The 24,450-nt window shown below is 39.1% G+C and overlaps 2 protein-coding genes across 2 annotated transcripts; one reads left to right on the plus strand and one right to left on the minus strand.

The window, feature by feature from the left end:
* The first annotated feature begins 735 nt into the window (after positions 1–735).
* Positions 736–3,321, plus strand: LOC122077023 (3-ketoacyl-CoA synthase 11-like). Its single transcript, XM_042642756.1, has 2 exons — positions 736–896; positions 1,133–3,321. The coding sequence occupies exon 2, from the start codon at positions 1,474–1,476 to the stop codon at positions 3,007–3,009; it is 1,536 nt and encodes a 511-aa protein (XP_042498690.1). The 5' UTR covers positions 736–896; positions 1,133–1,473; the 3' UTR covers positions 3,010–3,321.
* A 4,163-nt stretch (positions 3,322–7,484) lies between these two features.
* On the minus strand, positions 7,485–22,993 carry LOC122075429 (probable histone H2A variant 3). Its single transcript, XM_042640457.1, has 2 exons — positions 22,762–22,993; positions 7,485–8,042 (listed from the first exon to the last, which is right to left on the minus strand). The coding sequence occupies exons 1-2, from the start codon at positions 22,867–22,869 to the stop codon at positions 7,746–7,748; spliced, it is 405 nt and encodes a 134-aa protein (XP_042496391.1). The 5' UTR covers positions 22,870–22,993; the 3' UTR covers positions 7,485–7,745.
* Between the last annotated feature and the right edge of the window lie 1,457 nt (positions 22,994–24,450).

The following is a 24,450-nucleotide window of genomic DNA, read 5'->3' on the forward strand; positions in this document are numbered from 1 at the left end:
TAAATGAATCGTTGACACCAATGGTATATGAAAACTGATCCCCTTCTCCAATATGTAAACTTTAACCATCCAATCATTTTTTTCTTCCTAAAAATATTGTCTTTTAAAAGGAAATGACTAGATCAACTAGTATCCACCCAATTATATCAAATAGCCGAAAAGAGCATTTAATTATCATGTACACATCCATATATGCATAAGCAATATTATAGAAATACCTTTAGATACCTTTTTTAATTCTCACGCATGATTCCAACAATAGACACTGAATTGGTCGGATCATATCGGTCTTCTTAGCTGTTTTGATGCCAATTTTTAAAATCATGATTCAGATACAATCCAAGAGGATACGGGTGTATTCAAATCGGTATCGGACTCTGATACTTATTTTCATTTTTCAGAAAAGGGATTTATAGTTACAATTTTCAAGGTGTTTTAATTTTTTTCTATAGCTCATAAATAAATAAATATATATATATATTTTTTTCTAATTTAAAAGTTTTTTCAGTTTAATTTACACCAATATTTAGTCATAGAAACCAGTAGAGACAGCCATTAAAGATACCTCAACCGTGAGATGTATGGGACGACGACAGATTACGACATGTTTCGGTCAAAAAAGCCCGGCGGCTTAGAATTTGAAACGTGGAAAGTTAGATCGCCAGTTCACGGTTACAATCCATGGGTTTTGCTTCCATCCTCACCATATAAATACTCTTATTCCTCCACTCGTTTTCCAAAATTAACTTTTAGACCTCTCTTCCAGTCCTCTGCCTCCTCTGTTCTCTCATCATTTCACTCTCTGGGTCTCTCTCTCTCTCTCTCTCTCTCTCTCTCTCTCTGTTTTCTGTCTACAGGCGACCTGTAACGAAGGATCTGTGTGTGAATTCACTGGGGTTTGTTTATTTGCCTCTTTACTTTCTGGGTTGTGTTTTAAATCTATTTTTCTTTAATGGGTTCCTTAGAATTTTTGAAACTCACAACGTAGGAAGATCTGTGTTAGACATTTGATTATGATCTGGCTATGCGATGTTCCCTGGATTTGATTTTGGGGAAAATAGAAGACGGTGGAAGAACAAACATTCTCTTTTGCTGTTTTGTTGATTTCTCTAACTGGTTATTTTATTTGCAGGTTCCTGGGTTGTTTGCAGAGTTGCATTTCAGTTTCCCTGACGGGCTACCTAGGAAAAAGACGTGAATTTCGTTGGGAAGATCTATTGGGAAAAACCCATTATTGGCTTTACGAATCTGTGAATCAGGGAGGGCTGAAGGGCTTTGTTCTCAATTTCAATCCAGCTTCTTAGATCAAATCAAAGGATCTTATTTATCATTTTTTTTTATTTTTTTTATTTTGTATGATTAGAAAGATTACCGCTTTTGATCTGAAAAGGCTTCAAAGTTTACAGATAGGAAAGGAACCTTTTCAATTCTTTCCTCTGTTTTCTTCATTGATTCCTTTAGATCTCCAACAGAATGACAGAACCAACAGCGAAGACTCCTTTGATGCCGCCATCAACTTCTCGAAAGCTTCCTGATTTCAAACAATCTGTTAAACTCAAGTATGTAAAGCTTGGTTATCATTACCTCATCACCCATGGAATGTACCTTTTCCTATCCCCTCTTTTGGTTCTCATCGCCGCTCAAATCTCCACATTCTCGATGCAAGATCTCCTTGATCTATGGGACCATCTGCGATTCAACCTTGTTTCTGTCATCGTCTGCTCCACACTACTTGTTTTCCTCTCTACTCTATACTTCCTCACCCGTCCTCGACCAGTCTATCTCGTGAATTTCTCTTGTTACAAGCCAGAAGAAGCTCGGAAATGCACAAGACAGATCTTTATGGAGAGATCGGCGTTGACGGGTTCATTCACCGAGGAAAACCTTGAGTTCCAAAGGAAAATCCTTGAAAGATCAGGTCTCGGTGAAACAACTTACCTCCCTGAGGCCGTCCTCAGAGTTCCACCGAACCCATGTATGGCTGAAGCAAGAAAAGAAGCGGAGATTGTGATGTTTGGTGCCCTGGATGAGCTCTTCGCCAAGACTAAACTGAAGCCTAAAGATGTTGGTATCTTAATCGTCAATTGTAGCTTATTCAATCCAACTCCTTCTCTCTCTGCCATGGTGATCAACCATTACAAGCTCAGAGGGAATATAATTAGCTACAATCTTGGTGGAATGGGCTGCAGCGCTGGTCTGATCTCAATTGACCTTGCAAAAGATCTTCTTCAAGTCCACCCCAACTCCTATGCTTTGGTGATCAGTATGGAGAACATCACATTGAATTGGTACTTTGGGAATGATCGATCAATGCTTGTTTCGAATTGTTTGTTCAGAATGGGAGGGGCTGCGATCTTGCTCTCGAACAAGAGATCCGACCGGAGAAGATCCAAGTACCAATTAGTCCATACAGTCCGGACACACAAAGGTGCTGATGACAAGTGCTTTACCTGTGTTACCCAGCAAGAGGATTCCACTGGAAGAATTGGTGTCTCTCTGTCCAAGGATCTCATGGCAGTTGCAGGGGATGCTCTGAAGACCAACATCACCACCCTTGGCCCTCTTGTTCTTCCAATGTCTGAACAATTGCTTTTCTTTGGTACATTGGTTGGGAGGAAGCTTTTCAAGATGAAGATCAAACCCTACATCCCAGACTTCAAATTGGCCTTCGAGCATTTCTGCATCCACGCAGGAGGAAGAGCCGTACTGGATGAATTGGAGAAGAACTTGCAGCTCTCTGATTGGCATATGGAGCCATCTAGGATGACACTCTACCGATTTGGTAACACCTCTAGCAGTTCTCTTTGGTATGAATTGGCTTATTCAGAGTCTAAGGGAAGGATGAAGAAGGGAGATAGAACATGGCAGATAGCTTTCGGATCTGGGTTCAAGTGTAATAGTGCAGTCTGGAAGGCTCTGAAGACCATAAACCCAGCAAAGGAGAAGAACCCATGGATGGATGAGATAGACCAGTTCCCTGTGATTGTTCCAAAGGTTTCCCGTATCTAAAATTCCAGTTGGTTGTTTCCCAGTCAATTAGTTGTGGTGGGTGCTTGGCTGTTTCAGTGTTTATATCGTGTTCTTTTTTCTTTTTAATCTGTTCTTGGTGTTAATGTACTATTTAGGTAGGATATTGGTATTGGGGGGAAGAAAGATGATAGCTTTAGTTGTAGATGAAGAGTAGTTTATTCAGTTTGGGTTTGGGATCTGGGAAGTAACTTGGGGAATGATTTATAATGTGATTGACATTGTATGAGACTATTGAGGTCTTTCAAATTTATGATCAAATTAATCCTGGAAGGATGGGATGGTTGATGCTGACTTCTTTCATCATTCCTAACTTGTGCTCTTCTTTCTTTTCCCTGGACCCTGGTGATGAAAACTGAAAAAAAAAGAAAGGAAGGCATCTCATCTCTGACATTGCTGTGTGACTTGAAGAGGAAATTATATTTGGTCTCTCATCTTTCATGGATTGTGTTACAGTCTGTATTAAATCACTATCTGGCCATGACAGTGTCAATGGGGCTCCATCCTATTATAGGTAATTCTTTGATTTTAAATGTATAAAGGGTGTTGGCCTATGGGCTTTCTGATTTATTTTTTCATGGTTCACCAACTACAGAATGAAGTTGTTGCATTCTGGGCCCTCATTGCTTGCTTGAACCACTCCTCATGTTTGAGGGAGACTTGGTCTGAGCTGGTGATGGTACCAGCTGTTCGCTTTCCTCTCTTATCTTCTTTCTCTTCTCTTTTTTTTTTCTCTCCCTCCTGGTATGAACTGAGGAAGGATTTCAAAGAGGAGTTTGAAAATGTTTATGGTACAGCAACAGTCTGCTATTTTTTTGGCAAAACCCGTTTGTCATACTTAACAGAAATCCGGGAACAGGGCGAAACTGTCACTTAACTAGTGAGACACAGGTCCCTGCAAACCCATGCTTCAATTGGTTTTAGGTATTTTTTAAGTTGGTGTGGATCGGGGTTTCAAAACGTGTATCATTGATGAAGCGTTCACCTGAATAGGTCTGAAAAATACCTAAAATCATCATAATTAGCACACGCAATGGTTTGATTGCTGCTTGCATGGTGCCTTAGCAAAGCAAATGCAGTAGTTTGATTGCTCCAAAGCCCCCTACTCGAATAAGGCACGCAAAGACATTGCGGGCCTTGTCAAGAACTGGGATTAGTGGCTGTTGATTCTAATCTGAATCGGGCGATTCCTGATCTGATTCTCAGATTCTTGAAACCCTGGTAAAGATGAACAAATTGGGAGGTGAGGGAGCTTTAGGGGGTGTTTGGTTCGGTAAATCAAATGGTTTATATATCGGATATGAATGTCAATCTTTTGATAGACATTCTTCTGAATTATGTTTTTTTCTGAAAAATTGTTTGGTTGCCTTGAGGTAGGGGTGTCAATCAGTTGGTCTGGCTCGGTTTCTGTCCAGGTTGAGTCGGTTTTGGTGTGGGAAAGCTGAAACCGAAACCGAAACCGAACCAATACGGAAATTCCGATTTCGGTTTGATTTTGGTTTCGGTGCGTCTTTGGTTTCTTAAATCGATTTGTAACCGAGTTGGTTTTGGTTTTTGGTCCAGTTTGGATTCGACTTTCCATACAAATGTATACAAAATTATGCAAATTTTGATTTTTTTTAATGAATTTTGGAGTGTTCCGATTTCTTACCAGTTTGGTTTCAGTTTCGGTCTACGTTTTGAGCCGATTTCGGTTTGGTTTCGGGTTCATCCAGTTTTCCGGTGCGGTTTGGTTTGGTTTTGGGGTTGCAATACTCCAAACCGAACCGAACCAATAAGGCTTCGGTTCGGTTCGGTTCGTGTTGTTATCGGTTTGGTCCGGCCGGTTTTACCGGTTCGGTTTAGGAATTGACACCCCTACCTTGAGGCTAGTACATGTTTCTCACGGGTTGAGATATTGGCTTCCATAGAGAACTTCTTTTCGCTTTCTCCTTTTATATTAGGTGGTAAAAAGGTTGCTCAAATCTGAGTTTAAGTGTTGAAATAAACTCAGATTTGGAACACATCCTTTGTAATATGGTCATTCACGGGAAGTAGGGTGCTCACTTATGAGGGTCACTCTAGTGGAATTAAACAGCTCAAAAAATTAAAAATTATCATTCTAAAGAATGTCATCCCAAAGATTTAACAAACCAAACACCCCCTTAAATTTCTCAGGATTTTGTTTTGTTTCTTCCTGTTTTCTTAATTTGATCATCGCAATTCACAAGTTGGTTCCTTTTCTCACCTTTTTTCAGTTGTCCGTTGCTCAAAGTTGGTTCCTTATTTTCTGTATCTCTCTGGCTGGACCTAAAAAGAAAGCTGGGCCGTGAGCCAGGAAAGCAGAATACGGCACATGGGTCATGGAGGGGGCATTTAAAAGGCTCATTTATGGCCCCACTGCGACCGCTAGTCTTGGTGGTGGGGCGGGGCGTTCGAAGTATATGCCCTCTTGCTGTAAAGAGGATCCAGTGTACCCCTTTATGCTTTTGAGTTGGGCTTTAGGGTTTCAAGATTCTAAAGTTGGACCGATTCAAAATTGACTGACCTGATCTGGATCCCGAGAATCTGTCCGTTTGCTCAGCCACTACACCGGCATGTAGGCCAATAGGATATCACACAAAAGAAAGGTGTTAATCAGTTCAGTTTCGATGTATACAGTTTGATTCAGTTTTAGGTAAAATTAAAATCGATTCATTTAATAAATTGTTTCATATATTAAAACTGAAATCATTTATAAATGGTATTCTTATTTCTTTTATTTTTTATCCAAACAACTTCTTTACCTTTAAAATTTTTAGTGAAATGGATGTAAATTGTAACATTAAATTGAATTGTTTATTGTTATATATTTATTTTTAAAAAAATTAGTTGTTTAATGTAAACTTATTATTTTTTTTTAATTGTGATGTATAGAAACTTAACATCGAATAACTTAAACTTACTACATATATGGTAATCGGTTTAACAGTTTATTTAAATGGTTTGCCAATGGTTTACACTTTAAAATCGAAATCGAATCATTTAATAAACAGTTTCACAGTTTCGATGTAAACAATTCGATTCGATTTTGATAAATGATTTCGGTTTCAAATTCACATCCTTTAACAGAAAAGCATTTGGGTGGGGTAGTGCCATCATTTCATACCCACCTGTGTCTAGGCGAAAATACACACAAGCAAGCAGGGTCATTTTCTCCTGGACTCAATTTAGTCCTTACTTTGATCAGGATAGTTAAAACCACACTTCATAATTAATCATTATAATTGAGTTGGTTTCTCCTTTTTCCATATAAATTCAATGGAGAATCTTGTCAGTATTGAGGATATAAGGTAAATTATGTCTACGTGAGACTGTCAAACCAGACTTCTATATATGGTTCTGAAGAAGCCCTTCTATTGCTACCCAAAAAAAAAAGGTACCCTTATATTTTCCTCAGGCCCCATTTGTTTAAAAGTAGGGGAGTTGGGTAGAAATCCTACCAATTTTGTAGGACTAATTAGTAGGACTTTGAAAGAGGGTGGGTGGAAATATGTCCATATCACCAGACATGAAGTAGACAAGAAAAGTGTAATGGAAATATGCCCATATCACCAGACACGAACTAGACAAGAAAAGTGTTAAAGGCCAAAATCTGTCCGGTAAGTTTCCCATTCTAGCCTAAGTAAACATTCCTAGATGGCAAGTGGTGGGAACAAGTACAGTTTCCTACCCTATAAATCCCACCCCACTACTTCCCCTCCTTCCGTCACCTCTAAACAAATTGGGCCTAAAACTGGAAACCCAAGTGCTGCACCTGCTTGAAAAGCTCCACATATTCTTTGGGTTTTTGTCTCTGTGGCATACCTTCCTCAGATAGGATCCATAATTAAGGGGCATGCTTTGTCCAATGGTAAGATATGAATGTTACGATCTAGTGGTTAAACGATCAAAACAATCTCTCTACATTCTCAAAGCAAGATTGTATAATTCTCGCCCCCTATGTACTTTACACCATGCGGGAACTTCATGCACCAGATACGCCCTTATTGCATCCATGAACTTCGCGATCAAATTGGAATGGAATCTTAGAAATTGGAATCAAGAAAAAGAAGCAAAAATTTCCATAGATTTGTGACTTTTTATTTATTTATTTTTTTTTTTAATTCAAAAGACTTGTAGATTTTTCACTAACAGAGAGAAAGGGGGGAAGGGCAATAAGACCAATAGAAAACTGAAACTAATGTGCGCGAGTCGAGAGAAATTTAGGAGGAAAATTATAAAGGGGAGAAAGAAGAGAAATATGTTGAGAATTTCAAAATTACATTTGGGTCCTTGATTAATAGTTAAAATACCTGAAGGAACCTGCAACTGCAAGGAAACCAAATGGTCGGCAGCAGAGGAAGACCTTTCCTGGTCATTTCCTGGTCAATTCCATTTGGAAGCTGTACATTTAGGGGCAAACAGATTAAAAACCCTAAAAGATTGCAAATACTACCTGAAACAAATTCTGAAACCAAAAAACATAAAATGGAAATCTAGCCAACAATGTCATCCTCCATGTTTTGGAATTATCCCACTTAAATGGAGATGAAACCAAGTCTTTATGCCACCAAAAAAAAAATATAAGGGGACAAATAAATGTCATTGTCATGGCCATGGTGAAGAAAAAAAATCCACCCATAATAGATTCGCAGATGTATATGATCCTCAAGCACTCTCCCCATGATGATAGCATGAATGGTATGACAGGTAGGGAATTAGTCCTTCGAAGACTTGTTGATGAGAGACTTGTGAATGTGTGGAATCACACCTCCACCAGCTATTGTTCCTTTGATCAGAGTATCCAGTTCTTCATCTCCTCGAATCGCAAGCTGCAAGTGCCTTGGAGTAATACGTTTTACCTTTAAATCCTTGCTAGCATTACCAGCAAGCTCCAACACTTCAGCAGTCAGATACTCCAAGATTGCTGCAGTGTACACAGCAGCTGTGGCTCCCACTCTGCCATTGGCTGCAATTCTTGACTTGAGCAGACGGTGGATCCGACCAACCGGGAACTGCAAATATATCATGTGCACAGAGACTCAGTCAGTACTGAGGAATATAAATCAGCATAATCAACCCAACATAGATTATTAAATACATAGTATAACAAATTAGTATAGAAACTGCTAATTGCACCACAATTCCCGAATATGTACAATGAATAATGAATTTTATTCAATAAGAGGAAAAGTGAAACAATCCTGCAAGGGAAATACATAATGTGACAAACCCCCCAAAACACAAATTCCTTGAAAAGCCCCACCACCCCCAATACAAGATGCAACTTTGAAACAGATCCTTTATTTTTTGGCGGAAGGGAAAACAAAGCCACATATGTTTCCAGTTAAAGATTCACCAATAAAAGAAAAGAATCCAGTAGTATCTTTTATTGTTTTGGTGGTTGAAAAAACTCGGTAGTATCCAATGTTTTTTCAGGTGATTTGAGTTTGGACCATAATTGTCCTCCCAACACGACCCAAAAGGTTGGGGGGGTATTTTGGCACAACTGTTTCAGGCCAACCAAGAAGATTCAGGAACCAAAACAGAAGATGATCTAACCTACTGAAGTTTTAAAGACCAGCCCAAAAGTTATCGCTAAGAAAATAGTTTTACACTTCACTTTATCCCACCCAATAAGTTTCAAGGGATTGCCTTGCCGTCCAAAACCTAAGGAGGTGGGAAAATAGGCATGTCACAGCAACCAAGAAATAAATCAAGGTTATATATTTAACCACCATAGAATAACCCATGACCACAAATCAATATATGCAGAAACAAGTCCCATCCCATGCAAAAGCACATTTGTCGATGTTGTTACCAATTTGCAGAACTGTACCACAAACCAACACCAAGAAAATAGTTTCTGATATTTGAGACAGGAGGAAAACCAACAAACTGCAAATATTAGCATCACCAACATGTAATGTCTTAATTTATGACCAGAACTTCAAAGTTCTAATGACATTGAAGAGGTTTATCTCATTCTGTAATCAATGAGTAACTTGTACCTCAGGTCACTGATGGCAATCCTAGGATAAAAAAATCAAGATGGTGACATTGACCACAACCAATTGAGCTACACAGCTGATATGAAAGGCTTGTTCATCTTTATTTGGTGATTGAATTTTCACTTCTCCAGGTCCAACATTATAATCTGACATCTTTCCACTTGGGTTTGTTTAATTTTGGGCCAAGTGATTCTAAATGTCATTATTTCTTGGTCAATTATTACACAATCTTAATTAAGAGTAGGAGTTTGTCTTTTGCCAAGATTTGTAGAAACCTTATGTAATCTTCTCCTCTCTTTTTTTCGGCATCTGTTCCTTAACTCCAAAACCCAATGTTTCATCACCTATTTCTTTTGTCACTGTTATGGTGGCTCCAGTTTCTTGACCTATACTAAATTCTCTCTTAATCTCTCCAGCCAATCCTAGAAGGCTCGCTCACAGTAGGGAAGCCCTGGAAAACCTTAGGCTGTTACATCACATGCACAACTCCTCCCTCTCAAGTTAAGAATCCTTGGCAACAAACTAATAATTATATGGGAAAAGGTTCTCCGAACTGTAAACATAAAATGGAATCTCCCACGCCCATTCACACCAGCACCTTCAGAACCGTCTGGATGAAGAGAAAAACATCTCAGTTGTTTAATGTGGCTGCCCCTGCATTTCTCTCTCTCACCACTGCAACCACCACCCCTTCTCTCTCTGCTACGGCGCACCCAAGCGAACGATGAGCAAGGATTAAAGTATCGGTATCGGTCACCATATCGGTCGGATAAATTTAAGATACGTATCGGAGGGTATTGTATCATATCAGAGATACTCTAAGATATGCTAAAGATCAAGGATTAGAGTATTAGTATCGGTCGCCATATTGATCGGCTAAATTTAAGATACATATCGGAGGGTATCGTATTGTATCGGAGATACTTTAAACCATGCCGATGAGGCTTGTTTCTTTGGTTCCGTATTATGCTTGTAGCAGCAGCAAAATAATGCCTTCAGGCAAGCAACAGCCACCAACAGGATAAGCCTCTTCTTCTTTTGTATTTTGGTTACATTCTCGCATTTTCTGTTCAATAGCTTCCCGAACAAATCTGACTTGAACACAAATGCAGAAGGACAATTGAATCTCGAGCTCTGTTTTCTGCTTCCAACTCCGTTTGATAAATCTGAAAGAGTCTGCTATTGCACCCGAGAGGTGATTATCATTCAATATCCATGACCTTAGGGATTTACATCTGGGAGCTGCCTCTTAAGACCAGAATCCCCGTGTTTCAGGGTGCGAGCAGGGATCCAAGAGATCTACAAGAGGGGAACAGAGTGGGGCTGCAAAATCTCGAGCGCATGAGAGAGAGAGAGAGAGAGAGGTACTAGGTTCGCAACAGCAGATAGATGAATGTTTCAGATGCAAAGGGGAGGGGTGTGGGAGATTCCATCACACCCTATTGGCTAAGAGATCCCTCTCCCCATTTTTATATAAAAATGATCAACCAGTCTACCAATCCCAAGAGACAAAATCTAGATAACAAGCATGTTACTCCTACTTCAAGGAGGTTTATGCAACCTCTAAGTCATAGTTATCAAGGTGTTGCTTTGGCGGCACATATTTATGCCAAATATCATTTAAGGAAATGTTTTTATATTTGTTATTTCATTTACTTAAGATATTATTCATAAATAAGAAAATACCCCTATTTGAATCCAATAAAAATAGTTTTAAAACCAAATTCCAAAGGATAAAAAATAATCCCCAGTCCAATGAACAAAAACTAGATTTTTGGTTGTAGGGGAAATTTTCAACTTTCATATGCTGAGGTTTTTCTCAATTCTGAAAGTTTCATAAATATTATCATGGTAAAACATTGCTAAAAACTAAAAGTGAGGTAAAATAATCTTTTGTTTTGATATTCATGTAGCTGACCCCATTTAGCTAAGATTCTTTGACTTGTTGGGTTGTACCTCCTTCCTCTTACTTTCATCTTTCTTACTCTCATAATCCTAAATTTTCCCTTTTACTGTAGGGACTTTTTCCTAATTTGTTTTGTATGGACTCATGTAGCCGACCCCCCATTAAGTTGGGACAAGGCTAAGTTTATTGTTTGTTTGATGTCCATAAAATTATTTTCATTTAGGCGATTTTAACAGCATTCGCGCACTTCAAAATAAATTTGACCAGAACACAACTTTTTCAATACAATTCAGATTTTAGTAATCTTAGACTTGTTGAAAAGCTGATGTTATGATCTGTCTAATACAAAAAGGTCTCATATAAAAATAAAATCATTTGACCAATCAAACTTTTTAGAGAACAAGAAATGTTGATTTTTTATGACTTGATGTGGCTCAATATTTGATTTTTTTTATGACTTAATGTGGCTTATTGTTGAATTTTGATGACATTTTTTTGGATGACTTAATGAATTTATTACCAAGAGGAAAAACAAATACAAAGGAGGGAGGGGCCAAAAAGGGGCAAACCCTCAAGGGGAGAGGGGGACAAAACAGGGAAAAACCCTAGAACAAGAGGCAGCTAGCCCAAGAAAGAAAATAAGGGGGGAACATAATGGGGGGGGGGAAGAATGGAGGTAGGAGGCCCCAGGAGACAACAATGACCTTGTTTGGGGAATCACGGACTGGACGATAACTTAGGAAACTAAGTTTGGAGCTAACAACAAAGTAGAAGGCTTTCCAAATCTTGTCAAAAGAGCAGGAGTTGGGAGTCCATCTTCAAAAATTTCGCTCCATCCAAATATAGGTAATGGTTGCAATAAAAGCAAGCTTTTCAACTATGTCACAGATTTTAGGCCCACCGAAGGTCATATCAACCCATATTTATTCTCTAAATAGAGGGAGGATGATCCTGTTGGAAGGCCAATAGGAGGAAATGACTCTTCCAGACAAAGGCGGAGAAGGGGCATGAGAAGAATAGGTGATCCGCACTCTAGCAAAGGCAGTAAGAAGGAGAGACTAGAATGCGACAATAAATGAGGAAAGATTGCGAGGGAAGGTAGTTATAGATAGCTCGTCAGGCTCAGGCAGTGAAATTGTGGTAGGGAATGTGCCGCTTAAACCAGATGAAGTTGCGCCATGGCATAAGGGGGCCTTTGGAACGAATGAATTCCCAAGCGGAGGCAGAGGTGAACAAACCCGAGGAGGATGGAAGCCAAATGATCTTATCCTCCCTTCCCAATGGCCAGGAGGAATGGGAGGGAGAAGACCAGAGGTCAGCTAGGGGGGAGGGAAACTAACGGGAGACCACCCATCAGGAGAGAGGATGGAATCCACAAGGGTAGATCTAGACACGCCCGAGGAGTAAATGGAACAGGGAGTAACTAGGGAGAGGAGGATACCCGAATGGTGCCAAGGATCTAACCAGAGGGGAAAGGAAGAATCATTACCAATGACAGGAGAGAGATTGAAGAACCAGGGGCCTAAAGCCGAGAATTTTACGCCAAATCCAGGTGTCCGAGGAGGAGGGGGCAGATCAAAGGGTGTCATTTTTTAAGGAGGGAGGAGTACACCCAAGAGACTCAAATACTTGGGTGCTCGGAGACAATTTTCCAAATGAGCTTAAGGATGCCAATCACGTTGACCTTTGAGGTTTGCCTTAGACCCAGGCCCCCTTTCGATTTGGGGCAACAAACATTAGGCCAGCTCATGGGATGGACAAATTTGGAGGGCTCGGCTCCTTTCCAAAGGAGTAGAGGAGAGAGTCGATGGCTTTGGAGATGGTGGAAGGAAGAATAAAGACACCTAACCAATAGATGTGCAAGGATTGGAGCCCGATTGGATGAGTACCAGGCGGCCAGCATAAGAAACGAGTTTACCTTTCCAGAGCTGGAGCCTTTTCCTCAACAGGGTAAGCAAGGGGAAGCAGTGATGGTCGGAGAGGCAAGAGGAGATTAGGAGAAGGCCCAGATATTTGACTGGGAGGGAACCGAGGGAGAAGCCAGTGAGGGCAAGAAGATGGGCTTGTCTTTCAACAGAGACACGGGAAAGGAAGAGGCTGGATTTGAGAAGATTGATACGAAGGTCCGAAAGGGATTCAAAGAGATGGAGGGAAGACATAATGCAGGAGATGGAAGCAGGATCAACTTTAGAGAATATCATGAAGTCATCCGCAAAAGCGAGGTGGATAAGCATAAGCAATTTGCATTTGGGGATAGGAGAGATGAGGTGTTATGTGCTGATACACTGAAGATTGGATGGAGCGGAAGAGGACCTCAAGAGCTAAACAGAAGAGAAAGGGGGAGAGGGGGCACCCTTGGTGAATGCTAACAAAGGAAGAGAAGTAGCCGGCGGGACTGCCATTGACTAGGATGGAGAAGCGAGAAGGAATGCAGGAGTGGATCCATTGAACAAAGGAAGGGGGACAGACATCTGCAGAAAAACCTTTGAGATGAAATCCCAACGGATGGAATCAAAAGTCTTGTGAATGTCAATTTTCAGGAGAGCAGCGGCAGAATGAGACTTGCGCTCAAACCCCCTAATGATCTCATGGCAAAGGATAATGTTGTCCGCAATGCTTCTACCCACAATAAAGGCCGAGAATTTTGATGACTTGATGCGGCTTAATGTTGAATATTTTTTTTTCAATATAAGGTATATGTAGCATACAGATTAAATAGTATTAGAAAAAATGGGAATTAAATAATAAACACATGGACGCCTTGGTCGCCTAGGCGGGCGACTTGTCGCCGAAGTGTTTAGACAACTCTCCACTGCCTTTGTTCGCCTTGGCACCGTAACAACTATGCCTCTAACTATACAAAAGCTTCCATGTCAATTTCTAAAGATGATGCACTACATTTTTATGTATGACCTAGAGGTTCTACAAGGAGGTAGTCTTCAAGGAGTGGGTTTAAGTCTCAGTTAGCCTTAGATTTGATTGTAGAAGAGAAAGAAAGCATGCTGTTTTGGCCATTGGCAGCGACTGCAAATGCAATGTAGGCATTGGGTTCGGCAATAATAATAATAATAATAATAATACAGCCTAACATACCAAAACTAGTTGTCACCGGGAGATGTAAGGATTGATACATAGAATAACTTCTTACTTGATTGATAATTATATAAAGCAGTAGATATTTTAGCCATCTGCATCAAGCTCAAACTCCCTCCTTGCATGTGTGCTCCTCCGGAAGCGCAAAAGGAAAAGATTAAATAAGGTTTAGGGCGAAGATGGGAATAGTTTTGATGGTTGATGAAGATCTGCGTAGATAAGGATGGTAGGGCAGTGTAGTGAAGCATTTGATGTAGATTAATAGTGGAAAGAAACTATTTCTGTGCTTAAACTCTTGCCACAGAACTACAATGTAGGAAATAGGAATCCACCTAGGTTTGAATGAATCCATACAGCAGCATCTCAAGGACTTAATCGGAAAATTTTCATTATTCTATTCATTCAAAAGTACAGTATTACATATATATAGTCCAGTTACTTAGGGTTCAAGTAACTAGTTACTAGCACAAGTAGCTAACTAGTTACTTCTCCAACAAGAAAGTTGAAACGTATCCACAAGGGAATGAATATCCATATTTGGAACCTTTAATTACAAGCCCCCAAAATGCAACTTAAACAGAAAATAATTCCTTAGTAACCCTATAACAGAACACTTTTAACCATTGATAGTACGTAACAAACCCAATTTAATGACATTTGTGTACACCAGCACATAAAAACAACAAAATGGGCCCGCATCCAAAACTGACAGGCTTTGCTCTGAATCAACATTTGTGAAGAGAAAAACATGAAGTACATTGCCTAAAAGTTCTTTGAGAAGCATAATTTTCCAACCAAAGGTATCGCTTTTAGTTAACATTTTGCTTTTATAATTCTAACAAATATCTTGCTTCTTCAGACTTCGTGATTTCAGCAAACATAATTCATGTCTGTTAATATGGTACATGTGCAGCCACATCAAACAATCAGGCCCCTTACAAAACTTCCTGCTTCAGTACTAAGTACTACATTTAATCACTCAAACGAGATAGGAAGCATAAAGTGTAAGATGCTTGAAGAAAAATAAAATCCACTCAGATTGGGTAAGGTTGCCTAGAGCTTGGTCATTGTGGGTAACAAGGTGAAAGCATGCCAAATGAAACATTCCAGAGACTTGGTCAAATGTTTCTTTCATATGCAACAAGAATGCATGCATCCATGAGGGATGACAATGAGAGAACCAAACCAAAACAGATAATATTGAGAATAGCACTCAGAAAACCAAACTAATAACTATGAAATGCTCCAACAATTGCACCCTTAACTACCCCAACCCCTCACCCAGTAATATTTAAAAAAAGGGGGGGAGGGGGGAGGGAGATAAGAAAATAGGGATGGCAACTGTTCAGAGGTTTTATGAATTAAGTTAGTCTTACTTCTTATGCTTAAGTGTGGGGGGTGTTTTGGGTATAAGTTGACGTAGATCACATGTCTGATTTGAAGTATAACCGAAGGAACAACTAGCCCAGCCAGCCCAATCGACCATAGGTTGGTTCTAGGCTGGACCAGAAAGAAAAAGCTTAAAGAAACTCCCTACTGGTTCCCCTATATTGTCTTCATTCAAAGACTTGGCCAACACATAGAAAGGGGAAGACCTTGCTCTTCTAACCAGCATACTCCACCTTCATCTGAGGGTTCAGAGACCTCCATATCTGCAGCTCCTCACCGTCGCCAAATTTTATCAAAGGATACTTGAAAGGAGCAATTAAAGGCTCGGAGAATCATACAAGATGTTGGGAGATGTCCTTGATGCTGTTAGCAAGCTTAACTTAAACAAATGTGGAGATTAATACCACCTCCAGAAGCTTCAATCTCAATTTTCTTGTCAGTGAATGTTTAGAACTTGCCACTTGGTCTGTGTAGTTGGTTTAATAGTAATACAATACACATGTAATGCAGGAGTAGATTACAAGTAACTAACTCTGCAGTTTATAACCCTAAACAATACAAATAGGAGCAAGAAACAAAAAAATAATACCATCAAATAAACCCCCAAGGATACAATACCCATATAGAAGCAAAACCAGCCCAAAACCCAACCCAATAGGAGAGAGAAAGACCTTCTATAGAGCTGGAGAGAGAAAGGTGCGGCCAAGTCTGTGGGAGTCCGATTGAGCTGCACTTTTGGGTGTAGATAGTCCCTAGAGAGGGTACAAAAACCCCCAAATATGAAGGGCTTCTGACCGCTGGTTATGGAGTTATGCGCTTTCTTGATTTTCAGACCTAGGAGAGAGAATGTGAAGAATTCTATAAGAACAGTAACTTGTCTTCTTCAGATAACCTTCAAGATAGGATCGATTGATCTTCTTAGAGTATAGAACCAGTCCTCCAAATGATCTGCAGATCAGATCTCAAACTTGGGCAGCAATGATGGTCGATTGACTTCAAGAACAAGAACTTTTTAGCTGGCTGATTCTGATTTTGTATGTTTTAACAGGTCTGAACTTCTAATAATAATAAACAGAAAATAAAAATAGAAAAAGAAGAATCGATGGAGGGTTGAGAAGGGTGAAAGAGAATAAATGAATGGGTATCTCACCCCTCAAGTTTTGGGTATCACACCCCTCAAAGGTTTAGGCATCTCACCTCTCAATAACAGTTTTTTTTAGCTAAAGAGTAATCACTCAATAATTCATTCATTCAAATCTGAAATTATAAGTACATAGGCTCCTCTATTTATAGAGGGCAGAGTAACAATCAAACTACTACTAGGAGCTAGTTTCCCAATAGGACTAGACATTCCTACTATAATTAGGAGCTAGTTTTCCAATAGGACTAGACACTCCTACTACAACTAGGAATTCAAAATAGGACTAGGACTTGATTTTATGATTCCAACATGGAGTAGGACTAACTAACTAATAGTCCATATAGGACTTTACAACCAACCAATGGCCTAATGGGCCTTTATTAAATTAAATAGCAACTAACTAATCTAATGAATTAAATCCCGTTTTTCTATCTTCTACCCATATTTTAGGCCCATTAAAGTGGTCCATTTCAAAGAAAACCCATGGGATCAAAGGCTCAACACATACATAACACAACCCAAGACTTATTTGCAATAAAATAAGCCCAAGTGACTTATCTACATCAACATGCCTATATGGCATTTTTGCAAATATTTGCAACAATGTTAAAAAAATTGTTCCCAAACAAATTTACCAAACACCATCGGTGTTCTTTTTCAATTATGGAACCAATTCTAGAAAAGGTTTGCCAAACGCTAATATAGAGCCAAAGAACACAATTCCAGAACAAAAGAAAAAGATTGTTTTTCCAAAAGAACATAGTTCCAAAACAGAAATGTTACCTAACACAACGTTAATGGACTGCAAATAATCAAGGACTTACGCAGCCATATCAATGAACTGACTTACATTTTCTAGGACTAACACAACCATCAATGAAATGACTTACTGACTGAAATAATATCTTCTAAAACTTTAGATAACAGCTGTAACTAACTAGAAAATGCTTCTCAAATTCTGCACACATACATTAATTACTTTTGACCCTTCTTTGACTAAGACTTGGAGTGGCTTGATTAGGACTGGTTTTGGGTGAACCAGAAAAATACCCAAACCTGGTTGGTGTGGCCTAAACCAATTGAACCTGGTTCAGTTCATGCAAGGAGCCGCAGGCCTGATTCCTTCCTTTTTGAGATGCTATTGCTTGATGTAGAATATCAACATCATCTACCACCAAAGAATATTGTTTTCCTGGCAGGTTTGTTAATTGGTGAGGAGACATAGAGCTTCATGAGGTATCTGCTACTTCTAGAAGTGGGTATAGGGGGAACTCTAGCGGGACAAGTTCAACTCGCCTCAACTCAGCCTTATCCCAACTAAATGGGGTTGGCTAAATGGATCCTTTTTCTCCAATTAGGTCCATTCAAAGCAGATATTAGAGAAGGGATGTAGGGTTAGGAGTGGCAAAGGGGTTAAAAAAGAAGGCATCATAACCGTGAAGATCCTATTGCAGTTAGGAATGTGATTTTGTCTTCATATACCTACGAGTCCCTCCACCTAATAGACTAGTAGTCTTTGGGATAGAATCCGACATTGCATCAGAATAGGTATCAAAACCTATCGCATGTTCCGATCCTACCTCCATGATCCATCCACGCATAGGGTCCATTTTGATCCGCCTACATCTGAGTGGGAGTGTTAAAATCGCACACTGGTCAGGATTGGGTCTTCATATACCTACAAGTCTCTCCACCTAATAGACTAGCCTTTGGGTTGGAATTTGACATGTAAATTTTCATCTCAAAGCTTGAACTATTAGGTGGAGGGACTCATAGGTATATGAGGAAACCAAAGACCTCAGGGTTAACCATGTGAGACAATTCTCCCAACATTCCCCCACACGTGTAGGTAGGACGAAACTGCTTACACCTGCATAGATGCATGAGGATCGAAACGTCGTGGAAAAACAAGAGGGACCTGCTTTGATGACATGTAAATTTTTATCCCAAAATCTCAAACCATTAGGTGTAGGGATTCGCAAGTATATGAGGCAACCAAAGGCCTTAGGGGCACTCGATGTGATGCTATTTTCCCAACAAAAACCATGGTTAATCCACATGTATGGAGGATGAAGTGACTAGGAAGTAGAAGTGCTTTATATTCATCAATTCAGTCCCTGATGCACACTAACTGGAGTGGAGACTGGAGAGATGCAAGTGATTGGCCATATTATTGAATGTGATTTATAAGGAAAAGGATGCAACCACAACTTGGTGCAACAAGGTGTTCTTTCAACCATTAAGAATAGAAAATGAAGAGTTTGATTGCTAACTTGTTGTCTTTTCCTCTTCAACGGTCCACAAGGATGCTTTTGGTATGTATAAAGAGCATGGGAAAATGTTGAAAAAAGTGTGGATCAATGGTACAACTGTGGTCAAGTAACATATAATAAGCTAATAATAACAAGTGTAACATAGGAGATAGTAAATTTTTCCCTCTTCAGTAAGTTTTCTGTTTCGAATTTCTTACGTGTTCTATTTAGGGTTATTCCCAGAAGTTCTTTAAGTTATGGATTAAAAAAATGTTTTTCAAAAATAATCTGAAAGTGACTTTAACATTATGTCATTCTCAAGAGTTGTCATTGCCTTGCATGATTTTTTAATACATGTGTGAAATGACAAGATTTTACCTTTATTTGGAAGAAGTGTTATACTAAAAGGGCAAAAATGTAAGGTTACTTCTTTTTCACCAACTTTGGTTACAATGAGGTTTTCCTTAAATTCTTTACAATATTCAAACTACCCCACTTCGATAGAGTTGACCATTTGAAGGTCTCTTCACTTAAAGGGTGTGATTTACTTGAACATCCTCCATTACCCTTGTTATAGACCACAAGCTAGACTTTGAATGGGCCTTACAACTAGTTAAAAATAGGCTTCATAGGCCCATCGTTACACGCTCCTAAAGCTTAATGGCTAATTGTTTAATAAAGCTGTTTGGGTCCTGCTGGGTTTTCAGCTTTGTATTCTGTTGTGGCCCACACATTTATTATTGAGCTTGTATATGTTTGAGTCGGGTTTTGAGTTCATTTAATGTATAGGGGTAAAATTATAATTGTGTTTTTCTGACTAGTGAAAAAATTTATGGTTCTCTCGGGTGGGTGTAGCCATTGGCGCCAAACCACATTAAATTTCTCATGTTTGTGTGTGATCGCTTGCTTGGTTTCTTCCTATTCTTTGCGTATTCGTCCCAAAAAGTGGTATCAGAGCGAGGCTTGGAAGATTGTTGCAAGTGGTGCATGGTGATCTAGAAAAGAAGGAGTGTAAGGATTACACGGAAAGAAGGAAAACAAGGGGTCTAAGGACTTCGCGGCCGGCAAAAGCCATAAAATGTGACTTGAGTGAAGAGTAGTCAAGATTTTTTGGAAGGATTTTTCTTCTTGTCTTGCTTTTGATCGCTTGGAGCTCACTTCAACAAATCGTACATCAAAGAAGAAAAGATCAATGAAGGTACGGAAGACAAGAGGGTGAGTTTGTGAAAGTGAGTGAAGGGAAGAAAGAAATCATAGTTGTCATGGCATTAGAACTCAAGGGGGTTTGGATGTTAGAAGACACATACAAGGCATCCAAGGCACTTGAACGCCTAGGCAACGCCTTGACAACTATGAAAGAAATAATAAAAAAAAAAGGGAAGAAAAAAAGGTGTGGCAGGAGAGAAATCAAAGTAAAAGAAGTGGAGAAGGAAAGAGACTCATGCAACCCGAGGAGAACAATCTTACCGTTTTTCTCTTTTTTTCCTAGGAAGAAAGTGGGTAACCCACGGTGTGAGGAAAAGAAAAAAAATAAATAAATAAAGGTGAAAACAAAGGAAAAAGTAGATGTACGGTGGTGCCCCAAGAGAGGGGGAAAAAAGGAGGCAGTGTGCCATAAAACAAAGAACAAAGGAAGAGCGCGTGGAGAGAGCAGAAGAAAGGTAAGCAACAATGCGAGCAGTTGCGAAGGACAAACTTTGTTAGCGTGGGGAAGCACCCACTTTTTTGGTTGAAGTAGCCACGACTTTGGTCATAATCAGTTCAAACACACCAAACCGCAACCATGTTGATCAAAATAACTCAGTTTCATAACTTGACCAGTCATCGCTCGCCCCTCATATTTTACCTCCCCCATCTCAGAACTTATTCTATCCACTAGGCCAATAGGAAGCAATAAAATACCCTATCCATCCAACAAGCAATGTGATAATGGTACGATCAAACAATGTTGAAAGCAAGATTGTTGGGATTGGGACTGTATATATTCATATGTTTAATTATATTGTGCAAACTTTGACTGGGGTTAGACTTATATTGATTCTAAAGAAAAATCTGATCTCATTGTGAGTATTAGGCTCCGTTTGGTATCGTTCTAAAAAAACGTTTTTGGAGTTTTTTCGTTCTATTGGAACGAAAAAACGGAATCTTCTGTTTGGTGCACTTATGGTCTGTTTCTGTTTTTTTGGAACAAAAAGTGAAAAAAAAAAAAAAACTAAAAAACCGAGATTGGACGGAACTCCAAAATGGAGTTCCGTCTTCCCAGTTTCGTTCCATTTTACAAAAAAAAAAAATATCGTTCCCGATAAAAATCTGAAATTTTGAAACACCATTTTTTCGTTTAAAAACTGCATTTTGACACAGAAACTGAAATTTTCGTTTTTGACACGAAACGGCGTTTCTGGAACAGAAACGATACCAAACGGGCTCTTAGATTCGAGAGGCTTCAAATGCTCATCCAAAGGTAGAGTTCTGAAGGTTTCAAGAGGGACATGTTGTGATTCAGGGACAGATGGTTGGGAATCTGTACAGACCTATAAGATGTGTTGAAACAGTTGGAGCCACAATTGAAACTCAGGCAAGAGGTACAAATGGATGACAAAGTCTGCAAACAGTTTGAACTATGAATAAATGCAAATCTAGAAAGAAGTGGGTCTCTTTCACTTCAGATTTTGTGAATGAAAGTGATCTCTTCGATCGTATTACAGCAATATGAGAGGTGGAGTCAAATCACATCGTGCAACGGTGACTTGTGCGGTGAAGTGGGTCTCTTTCACTTCAGATTTTGTGAATGAAAGTGATCTCTTCGATCGTATTACAGCAATATGAGAGGTGAGGTCAAATCACATAGTGCAGCGGTGACTTGTGCAGGACACCCCAGCGAGGGAAAGGGCCATACCATTTTGGGTGTGGCAAATAGGCAAAGACAAAAAGGATGTTTGCAGAATCTACATCAACATTGTTCTTCTTTTGGGTGGCTTGCAGAACCCGAGCCGATTTGTTGGGTTTTGTGTCTTGTTTCTGTAGTAATAACCCACACAGTTATTATTTGGGCTTGCATATGTCAATTCGGGTTTTTGATACCTGACTGATCTACAGAGGTCGATGCAGTACAAACATCTATATTCTTTGGTTGAAAAAATGTGTTTTGATCTTATATCAGCCAGATATGTATGGGTATAATCGAAAACTGATACCGGCGTCGATACTTTGAACTACATCCATGGCCATTGGCCTATATATTATCTCTGTGGGGAAAACCATAGATAAAAGCAAAAATATCACAAAGTGAGGTGAAGAGTGGAATACAAAGTTTTCCCTGTACAGTGAAAAGAAAAAAAATGTTCTCTCGGGTGGTTGTAGGCATTCATGCCAAATTACGTCAAATTCTTCATGTTTGTGTATGATTGCTTGCTTCGTTTTTTTCCTGTTTGTGCATCCGTCCCAACAGGTCTTACATAGATGGCAATTGATTCACTAGCATCATCTACGAATAATCTAGAGCTTGAGATAATAAAATTTTGAACACTTCGACAGTTGTAGAATAACTGTAAGCGAAAATACAGAAAAAATATTCCTCCCAAGGAAATCTAACTATCTAACAGGTTCAGTTCTTAACACACATTCTAGAATTTTTCCGCTTCATTATTATTATTTTATTTATTTATTTATTTTTCATCTTTCCATGCTTCATAAAGAACCAATCTATCACTCCATCATGGATGCTGCAGTTCCTAAATTCTGAACTACCACGCCACATTATTATCAATCCAGGAAAAACCACCAAAAATTTTAAGTTTTAAGGGAAAAAAACGAGAAATACATATATATATCAGAGGCCCTTCTCTCGATTCAACCGATAACAAAACCCGCAAAACAATTAAGATAACCAAACCGATAGATAAACCAATAAGCAGCAGAGAGAGAGAGAGAGAGAGAGAAAACCTGAAGGCCAGCTCGAGAAGAACGAGAGACGGGTTTCTTCTTATCCTTATCCTTGCTCAGGGCAGGCGATTTCCCCATTATTAAACCTTTAGCGCCTTTCCCAGACATCTTTTCCTCCAAAAATTAGAGCTATTCACGACGATTTATGATCCAATACCAGTTGCAGCTATAGAGAGAATTGGGAGCGGGAGCAAGGAGAGTGAGGAGTCGTAAATCGAAAACGATCGCGAAAATTTAGTTCTATACAGTTCCGAACTTCCGATTCCTTTAAAGGACGGAAAAGGACATCCCTCTTTTACTAAATTACGAATTTACCAGTTCCTATGACGTTTCTACTTTCTATTCACCATGAGGGCAAATTGGTCTAAGGTGGTCGGCAATCCACACGAGGGAAAAAGCATCTGTAAGGGGTAGTTTGGTGAATAAATCGAGAATTCCTGGTTTATTGCAAGTTGGACATATATATTCTTTTTTAATCAAAATTTTTTGTGGGTAATTTTGTAAAGGGAAACCCAAAAATGGGTAATCATGTAATTTTCCCAAAAATTAAATTAATTGGTATAATGAAGATTATACATCATATCCGAAATATATACCGATTGTTTTTTGGTTTGAGCATCAACCCAAACAAAATTTGGAGTATGTTAGATAATTGTCCATCTCTAAATATAGGGGTATTAAAGTCCAAAGCCAGCTATTCAAAAGAAGTTCATTGTTTCTTTAAAAAAAAAAAGTTTTGATCTCCTTTGCGTCATTCCACACCATATGCACCTTCTAGTCTTTTCTCCTCGCTTTCCTCATTCTTGTTAGAAGCCCTGTAGCCACCGCCGCCTCACCATTTTCTCCTGTCAACAAATAATTTTCCTAAGATAAATATACATTTGCCTCTGAGTAAAAAGCATAATGCCCAACCAGCAATAATTTTATTTGTGTCTATGAAACCTGTAACCAGAAGAGTTACCATATTGTGTGGGGGGTCATGGTGGTGTGAGAAATATTAATGAGAAATATTAAATGTCACTTGAGCTGCTGCATCTCTTTTGTTGGATATTCCATTCGAAGCCCAAAACTCAAACTGTTTGAGTATGGATGTAGGATACGGTTTTTTAACACAAAAAAGAAATTGATTCCAATGCTTCTAGATAAACTTAAGAACATGAACACTAAAAAGAATATAAACAACTCATTCTTTGGAATATCACCAAAGTTAAAGCAATACATAAGAAAACTATTAAGCGAAAAAGCCGGAAAATGATCTGGTCTAAGACCCAAGGGGCTGGCAACCCAAATTTTTTTCAAGAATTCACACTCAAACAACATATGACAAAAAGATTCCTACTAGTTGTGGCAAAATCCACATAATGGGTCAGTATCCACCCAATTTAGCAAGATGTCCTTGGTGGGGATTCCAACATTGATAACTCTCCATAAGAAGATCTTTTAAACTTGGGGTGGGTATTGATTTTCAAGACAAATCGTCACCAACGTGAGCATGGAGATAAGCAATAACACATGTTTGAACATTCATTGAAGTTTGTCAGTGAATTAGTCTTGAGAAAGTTTGCAACTAGTTTAGTAGGGAAAGACCCCTCTTTAGAAAGATGACACTATCATCTATCTGATTGGAGAGATTTGTTGATCTGAGTTATTGAGTCAGTAAACTTAATTGGTAAGACAAAATTTATCAGT

The sequence above is a fragment of the Macadamia integrifolia genome, chromosome 4 (assembly GCF_013358625.1).
Source record: "Macadamia integrifolia cultivar HAES 741 chromosome 4, SCU_Mint_v3, whole genome shotgun sequence".
NCBI classification, from domain to species: Eukaryota; Viridiplantae; Streptophyta; class Magnoliopsida; order Proteales; family Proteaceae; genus Macadamia; species Macadamia integrifolia.